Source organism: Trachinotus anak, unplaced genomic scaffold, assembly GCF_046630095.1.
Source record: "Trachinotus anak isolate AG129_WGS33_773 ecotype Australia unplaced genomic scaffold, CSIRO_AGI_Tana_v1 ptg000013l, whole genome shotgun sequence".
Taxonomy (NCBI): Eukaryota; Metazoa; Chordata; class Actinopteri; order Carangiformes; family Carangidae; genus Trachinotus; species Trachinotus anak.
In genome coordinates this window covers 6,724,740-6,734,144 of record NW_027273864.1, presented here as the reverse complement: position 1 = coordinate 6,734,144, position 9,405 = coordinate 6,724,740, and the positions used below count along the sequence as shown (strand labels likewise).

Here is a 9,405-nt window from a genome sequence, read left to right as displayed (position 1 = left end):
CAACAGCACAACAAAGAGTTACAAGACATGTTTGAGATTGGACTTTGAAATGCCTTTGTCAGCTCAGACCTTTTTTTTTTTTTTTTTTTTATTTGGCTGCAGGATTCAAGGCAAGGACATCTGCTCCCTCATCAGAGAGGTGCTCCAATTTTGCACAAATGGACTGCCAGTTGTAATTTCTCCACTGGTCACTCACCCTGAAAAAGTGTCTCACTCTGTCATCAATGTGATGCATGGCTCTCATAAGGTGTCTTTGTACCGTTTGTCCTTTCAAGCTAGACTTGGCAAGACATTGAGATTAAAGTCTTGTTTGCCTAAATTAAGATGGGGTGATAAACCATGACGAGAACGCACCCTATTTATACGAATCTGTTATTAAAGCGAGACTGGAACTTTTGCTGTATTTCCCTTCACTGATTTTGGTTTATCCTAATTTATTTGCTTTAAAGAAAGAGTTCAATATTGTGGGAATTTTTTTGTTAGGCTTAGATGAGAAGTCTCATATCTGTATTGTAAATATGTAGCTGGAGTCAGCAGCCAGTTAGCTTAGCTTAGCATAATGATGGTAATGGAGAAATAGCCAGGTTCTATCCAAAGGTAATGGTTGGAGAAATGGCCAAGGTATGTATAATCCCCTCCCTGAATAAAAAGGGGAAATTGTGTTTTTGCACTCCAGTTAAACAAACAATCTCTACATAAGGAGTTAAACAGTAAATAGTAAGATAAGAGGTGCTAATTGGAAAACTTTCACACATTTGGACAGAGCCAGGCTCCACCTGTCTCCGGTCTTTATGCTGAAGACTGTAGTCTTCACACAGATGTAGTACATATTTTTAATGGACAGGTATTACAGTGGTATTGGTCTTCTAACTCTCCACAAAAAAGCAAATAAGTGTATTTCCAAAAACGTCAAATTATTGCCTGAAAGACATCATCATTAGGCAACCTGACTGAGAGCGAGTGGAAAAGCAGGAAACAATGAAGATGTCTACCAGCAAGTATGTGTGCATGTGCTAAAGCGTTGTGTGGGAGTTCCAGACAGTAGCAGTAGAGCAGTTATAAGGTCTATGAACTGATTAAATCATTTGAGTTAAACAGCAATAACAATCTAGAGCTTTCTTTGGCTAAAGTTAGCTCCCATGAGTTACTTCAACTAGCTAACCAGTGCATCTATTTTATAAAAGGTTACAATGTGTCTTCTGTCAGTCTTGCTTTAAGTGATGTATGCATTAAGTGACAAAAATTAAAGGAGTTAATTGTAAGTTTTGCTATTGCTACATAGCCAACACTAGCTTTAGCATTGTTTAACTAACCAGTCTTTCTGAGAGCTTCAGGACAGGACAGCAGTTTGTACACCCTCTGAGCGGGTCACTACTTCAGGGAAGACTGGACACGAGAGTGACTCGGTATCAGAAAGTGACAAGATGGACCAAACGGGCTGAGGCTAGCTGGTTAGCATGCTAACTTAGTAATAGAAACAGATGTAAAACAAAAGCTTGAGCTTGAGCTGTCCACTGCAGGAGACAGCTCAAGGTGAGTAAAGGATCTGATACTGAAAGCGCATGTTTCCTCTCAACAAGCGTGAATGCCAACTTTGGCTATGTAACAATAGCAAAACTTACAAATAGCTCCTTTAAACATGAAACTGAAATACCTACATATTAAGGACAGGTCTCAAAAAGACCAAAGCTCGACAAGCTCTGGTCACTGGTATGAAACATCACGTTACTATATTGTTTGGGTGTTCCACAATTTCAAGCAAATGCCTTTAAATATTGAGGGAAAAAAACCCCATTTTATTTGTTTATTTATTTCCGCCACAGAATTATTTTTTTGGATGCTAGACACACGGTCTGTTGCCACTCTCAAATACAATCACAACATGACATAACAGTACCCTGCATCGTCAGACATGTTTGTTTCTCTGTGGAGGGGGGGGGGGGGGGTTTCACCTCATGTGATTAACTGGTGGTTGCTAGGTGACCATCCTGGAAAGGAGCCATTCATTCGCAGCCCGGCTCTTCAACAGTCAGGATTTGAGAACAGCCTCCATGCACCTCCAAACCAACCGCTGCTGTCCAAATCACCTCCTGTACACACAGCCTGTTGCCATAGGGACTCCAGGGACATCTGACTCAAATATGACACAACTACTGGGTTTGAAGAGGGACTGTTTTCTTCTTGTACTTGTAGTGGGTTCGTTAAGAGGACAGTGGAACCTGATTTTTCACAAAGGCACAATAAAGAGGGCGACGGATTGAAATGATTAATCAAAATAAATGTGGAATCTACTGTGAGCAGGGACTATAGCATACATGAATAAGCTGCTGGCAGTTAGAAACCCTGACCCAAAACTTTCTATACATTTTTATCCTTTGGCTTGAGAAATGCCTGGCTTTTTTTTTTCCTCTACATAATCTGTGCCCTACTTACTTCAAGGCCATGGACACAGCTAATATCCAGCCACATTCCCCCACATCACTGAACAGTATTTCTGATAATATACTGTATCTTAGCAACTATTGTAAAAACTCCATATTTTCTTTTGCTGTTGTGACCATTCTTTCCCTCAAACTCAAGGTATATCGTACACCTTGCAATGTCTATACATTTTGGTTTATTTTTTGGTGTGTTATCCTACTAGTGTATGTATCAGATCACATTCAGCTGGGATCTTATGAGTAGTTTTTGGAAATATCCTTACATACTTATTGCGGAAAGTTAGATGAGAAAATCAACATCATTCTCATGGCTATGCTTTTAATGTGAAGCTACTAGCTTAGCATAAAAAATGTAAACAGAGGGAAACAGCTAGCCAGGCACCTCTAAAACTGCTTAATTTGTTGTTAATGTCTTGGCGTCACTGTCACATTGCCAGGCAACCAGCGGAGACTACAGGAAGTGACTGTGCCTGGCAGGAAGTCCAATGTAAACTCTTTTACAAATGCATGTTGTTTTTATATTTTTGTTTTTGTGCGAATTTAGGAAAAAAGACATATAAAGTGTTAATTATTGATGTTTGTAAGTGCTGGTAGGCAGGTTTTGGTATCTAAGGACAGACCCAGGCTAGCCTTTTTCAGTCTTTGTGCTAAGCTAACCGGCTCCTTGCTGTAGTTTCATGTTGAGTGCACAGACATGAGTGGTATTGATCTACTCATCAAACTCATGACAATAAAACTAATTAGAATATTTCCCAAAATGCCACACTATTCCTTTAAGTTTGTTTTTTATGTCCACGGTGCAGATCATTCAGTTGCAAAGAACAGCCCATTTGCAACAGAAAGAATCCCAGGTAACCCTCATACAGGCAAAATATAGGTCAATACAACAGCATCCTGTGCCATTCACCTCTCCGCTGGGCGAGTCGAAAACCAATCAACTTGACAGCAGTCCCTGATCAGCAGAGGGCTTCCATCTCCCCACCACCACCACCATTTAGTCTCTTTCTCAGCCCAAGTGTGTTTGGAGCATTGATCCCAATTCTGGATGAAACACGGTCTCCATCCTAATTAACCCAGATGTGGATATTAATAAGATGAAAGCAGGTCTAGACTAGAAACAGGGCAAATTGAGAAAAGGTCCTGAATTCAGAATGGTCACACTAAAGTGGGACACCTTCGCCCCTCCTTTGACAGGGGAATCTGTTTCTATATAAAAATACCCCTTGGCCCTTTTTAATTGGTCCCACCCCTCTTGAGGTTTGAGTGCGATGAGTTGCTGAGAATATCTACATTGGGAGGCTGCATCTCATGAACACAGAAAAGAAATGTCAAGTTGATGGAGATGCATGACAGTTATTACATTATATTTTACTTTTTAGAATGACAATATTGTCTCTTGCACAAAGTTTTGGCATCTGTAAGGGTATAAAGATCAACTCCATTAAAAGGAACCTATTCAACATCATTCCTTCCATGACTGCTGGTGCGACAGATTCTCTTGCTCCTTGAAGATTCATGTGTTGTGACTGAAATGGGACTTATATGTGCCAGGACAAGATGACAGCTGCAAGACTGTAAATCCAGTGGGACACGTCCGATACAGAACAAGGCTCCCCTGATAGATGAAATGGATTATACATGTGAAAGAACAGACAGTAATGACAACAACTTTACTCTCAGAGAAAAAGAAAAGTTTTTTTCCTGCCTTGAGATTTAGTTTTCATTGCATCATCTTACACTGAGTGGGAGACAGCATTAAGACAGTGGCAGATCAGGAGACACCAGGGGAACTAAACGGGAAACAAAGAGGAGCACAGACATGACTCATCCAGCTGATTGTTTTTATGGAGCCACCAACATGTTGCATTGTCTTGTTCTAATGAGCGACTGAATTAACAGAGCAAGACATAACTAAATAGTCATCATTTCAAAAGAAAATCGGAAGAAAAGGGAAAACCTTTCCACTAACATTCAGAAATTAATCCACTCAGAACACTCGTAAAAAAAAGAATGTGATATGAAATTTATTTTGGATTATATCAGCTGAGAATAGATAAATCCAGTGGAAGGAACTGTGCGCACTTGTTGGCACCACAGTGACATGCTTTCCTCTGAAGTCCATCTGTCCTACTGGCCTGTGTGGCAGCGTCACTTTGTGTGGACAGCAGCTCTACAGGGGGTTGGTTACTGTATCCTCCTGAGTAGTCAAACGTCAGCTCCTCTTGTGCATCAATGTCGCGTCCAGCAAACAGCGCCAGCCGAGGAACGACAGAGTGCACACGGACAGGCAGCATGAACAGGTTGGGCAAGCAGGAATGGTTGAGAAAGCGGCCTACGTTTCCCACCACAGCTGGGTCCACAAACGTCTCGATAATGGAGCCCATACCTGCATGCTCCCTTACAGCGATGATGTAATTATTTTCTTCAGATCTCTGGGTGAGCTGTCTGCGTTTGGCCTCCTCAAAACTGATCACCTCTCCTGCATACTCGCACACAAAAGTCCCATGTGGGATTGCCTCTAGTGTCCGTACTCCCCAGCCCCTGTTCCTGGTGCTGTAAACCTCTAGCCTGAGTTTCACGCCTCTCTGGACAACACGGTTAGAGCAGGTGTCACTGCAGGTGCAAAGGGCATTACATTCAAACACAGGTGAACAGTAACCAGAGTCTGTCCAGCTACGGTCCAGTAGTGTGCCGGAACTGTCATATGCCTGCCCGTGAGTCTGCAGGCAGGAGCAGCTCTCAGTGCAGCAGGAGTGTGAAAGGCAGGAGCATCCAGGAAGGGTGACTTCACTGGGGTCAACAGTGCATCCTGGTCCCTCAATGTTATCTGGGGAGTACTGAAAAATGAAGAGTAGTCAGTTAAATAAAAATCTGTTGAAAATGTTTTCCATTTGTAGGCCAAAATGCCCATAATCCATTACAAATAATCAAATTTGTGCTCAAACTGATTAGTTGAGAATTAGCCTGCAACCATTATGAAATCTGATAAATCCTTTCCAACAAAAATGCCAAACATTCAGTGGTTCCAGCTTCTCATATGAGAGGAGTTTTAGAGGTCAGGGTCTAACAGATTTTTTAAACTTTAAATCAACCTATTTTAACAGCCACAAGCTATAGTTTCATCACATTCAACAATGAATGCTTTATGACTTACATGTCCTTTGTAAGAAATGTAAAATTTGTATAATGCAGTCAAAGTCCTCTACAGCATCATAAGCAAGGTAAAGTAGGACACCTCCTTTGGTTCTAGAGAGGCAGTTTTTTGTGATTCCCTATAGTGCAGTCAGGTAACGTGGCTGTAGCCTGTAATGATTTGCTGCCATCTGCTGGTAAAACAATGTATTTAACTTCATATAGTTGATAATCCCAAGCGGGTTTTGAGGAGTCTTTGGCATGGACAGATGTAGGACTATAGGATTACACGTTTCAAAATGCACCATCTACAAAAATGTTTATTATTCAGATTTTATACCGTCACATTTTCCTATCACATGTTAACGAAATCTTCTATTGCAGTGACATCCCTGACATCACTTGTATACAGTATATGGCATCTTGCTCAGTGGCAGTGCTAGACTTTGAACATGAATTTGGAAAGAAAAAGTGCTTACTTAATATTTGCTTTTGAACATGTGTGTTGTTTTGCTGTTAGAGCATTGGAGTTCTACATATCAGCAGTATCACAATATTTTTATAGTTCTTGTTTTTCTCAACCTTTGAGAGTATTTATTAGAATTAAACTGATAAATCCGCCCGGTCAATATACCAGCCGATATTTATCTTCCAGCACAAATATTGTATCAGTGTACATGTTGCCTGACAGAGAAATTGTAGAACAGAATCGCAGAAGGTATGTTTGAGGGAGAAACACTGACTTGCCATAGCTTGGTGTCCACCAAGGTTTCATTTAATAAAAAAAATAAAAAATAAAAGAAAAAATTCCCCACTCACTACTTATTGTGCTGACAGTGCTTTAAAAAGCAACAAATGGTCTGTTTATACTACATGTTTTTTTTAGAGGTTTCACAGGAATCAATCAAAGTATCGGTATCACATTTATTTTTAATTCTCTAATATTGGTATCAGCCTTAAAATCCAGTATCAGGCTATACTCTCAGGTGGCAGGTTAGTGGGTAGAATCAGCTACAACTAAAGCAGTCTCATACAATAACACAATGCAGCAGACAGGCCTTTTACAGCACAGAGTCTGGCACATCACAGTGAAGCACAGGTGTACATAATAAAATGAGTAATGGTCGAATTACAGTGAGTGACTTATATTTCTTCAGGGTCCTGCTACTGTTCATGCTGGCTCCCTGCCACACCGGCCATGACTTACTGAGACACTTAAATAAACCAGAGCCATTTTTAATTAAACATTAGCGACCTTTTCCTATCATGACGAGTCAAACATCTGCTGTGAAAAACAAACAATGGTTAACCTGTTTTGTCGCAGTTTGTCATTTAACCTCGAGCACATACAGTTAAGCATCAGCTGTGCCAGATGTGTCCACTTTAAACTAACGTAGCTAACATATCGGTACATTATAGCACTTAAATGTCTTCAGGAGTCTTGCTCCACTCCTCTGCATCTTACGGCTTAGCTAACACAATGAGACCTTAATGTCTGACGAGCTAAAACATCTGCACAACATGAACCAGAGGACCTGAAACAGGCTCAGCTGTACAGACAGATGCTGCGTCAACGTTACCTGAAATTGAGGAAATGTCGGCGCAGCGGGACCCCGCTCAGTTAAAACAGAAACATTTTCCAGACCGTTACTCAGATCCACAGCTGGACTACCGTCGTCGAGCACATTCATTTCTTAAGTTTTAGGAAGCAGAGGAGCTGGGATGTAAACAAGTCAGACTGGAGGCTGCAACTTCCGGTAGTGTAACTACAGACATGCGCCCTCCGGCGGTCAGGTCGGATCATTACGCCGCTGTGATTAAACCTTGGTGGTGGTTTGACCATCTGTCCATACTCGGGACAAAGTGAGCAGAAGCTCATTAGGACAATAGAGCACAGCATGGGATAACTGTTTCATCTAAACTCCTGAGGGTAAAACTGGAGAGTCTTACATGTTAGAAACTATAAAAGTAGCATCACAGTATCACTCCCTTTTATATGCTGTTTATTTAGAAGCTATCCCATCTTAAACAATGTTTTTCTTCCTTTGCTTTTTCTTTTCTTTGTCCAGTAGTTGTCCTAACATCTCTCGTTATTCATCACTATCATCCCTGAGTGGCACATGCACTGGTGCAGCATCCAGTGGTGTGGATTCAGACATCTGCAGTAATGACATATTACCTGCAGATGGCAGACCAGGATAGGGGAAGTACTAGTGTTCCCCTTTTGCATCCACAATGAATCTCCTGCACTGTGAGCAAGACAAATGTAAAAACAGAGACTTGAGGAATAACTACAAATGTGGGCTATTCAGGAAAAGGGTGATGAGACCCACAATATCCACATGACTGAACAACACTGAAAACATGTCCATGTGAGTATGCCTGTGGGTTTCTGTGAATAAAAAGCAGCCCAGACATACAGGCCCAACACTGGTTAAAGCCTTAGAGAAGAGTCATGATTCAAGGCCTTATCTCACTAAATTCAGTTACACAATTCACCTGTGTTCGATGAAATGATGTCTACTGTCAGCCACAGCTTCTGTATGATTCCAGACCGGTGTACATTAACTGCTTAACATGGTTAATATATGTTTAATTAAACGGGGTTTTGATTGGAAAATACATTCTGTTGAATTGTGTTATTATGAGCATCTTTTTTTGGTTGACACCATAAGTTGTGTAGTCTTCATGCCTAACTTTCTGTGGTGCTACACTGTTTTCATGTGTAATTAATATGCAGTGGTGTATTTTCTGGTGGCTATCTGAGGCAGATGGGGGGAGGTCACATTGTCAGATGGCATTTCCACGCTGCACACAAGTGACCATGGATTTTCCTTTGAGAATCAACCTTCATCTTTGTCCTTGGGCAAAATTAGTGCTGTCAGTTCATAGTCCTGCATCTACAATTCAGATTGCATACTCAGTCACAAGATGAAATGTTAGAAGTGAATTGGTACAAGTATTTGACAATGAACTGATTGACAGTTTGACTGATATGACAACAACAGAGGTTAATGCTGAAATGAATGTGGGCTTCATGACTCATCTGCTTTGTTGGGCTCCACAATCAGTGCTTCCGAGATGAAATCGCTTTCAAAAGACATGACAGGTCTCAAAGCACAGTTTGTTATCAAGAGTTTCTATTGACATTGTTCCCTTTTATGAAAGTGTTTGTACATTTGCACAAATTCAGTGTATTTGATCAGTTTGAAATTGTGTCCTGTGTTTTGGCCCAACTTTTCAACATACAAATCAATATACAGTTCATTTGTAGATGAGGTATTTGTAAACCATGTGTTTGGTATTAGATCAAACGCACACACAAAAATGCGTGTCCCATATATGCATGTAACTGTAATGTCATTTATTTTTAGGCTCTGTCAGGCTGTACTTCAGCAATGCTTTGAGCTAAATGTTGACATTAGCATGCTAACATGACAATGACAATTTTAACATTGTGATGTTTTATATGATGTATAATGTTCAACATGTAAACTATCTTAGTTGAGTGTGTTAGCATGCTAATAATAGCTAATTAGCACTAAGCACAAAATAGGTGAGACTGATGAGAGCGTCATTAATTTTGCAGGTATCTGTGCAAAAAACAAAGTACTGGCCTCACCTTTTGATCTGATGATGGTCCTAGATGGTCCTCCTGAGGAGTATATCCTGACATGGGGGACATGGACCACATTCTTTGCAATCCATTGCAACGGTCAGAATATTTCAATAAAGACCACAAAAAAATGTCAACCACATGACTGAGTTAAAGAAAAAGTCAGGGGACCTGACTCATTAGGATACAAAGGCTGGGAACCATGAATATCTACAC

At 40.7% G+C, this 9,405-nt stretch overlaps 1 protein-coding gene across 1 annotated transcript; it reads right to left on the bottom strand.

The window, feature by feature from the left end:
* Positions 1-3,209: 3,209 nt before the first annotated feature.
* Positions 3,210-7,350, bottom strand: setmar (SET domain and mariner transposase fusion gene). The gene is made up of 2 exons (XM_071494916.1): positions 7,154-7,350; positions 3,210-5,278 (listed from the first exon to the last, which is right to left on the bottom strand). Exons 1-2 carry the CDS (start codon positions 7,262-7,264, stop codon positions 4,481-4,483), a joined length of 909 nt encoding a protein of 302 aa, XP_071351017.1. The 5' UTR covers positions 7,265-7,350; the 3' UTR covers positions 3,210-4,480.
* Positions 7,351-9,405: the final 2,055 nt, after the last annotated feature.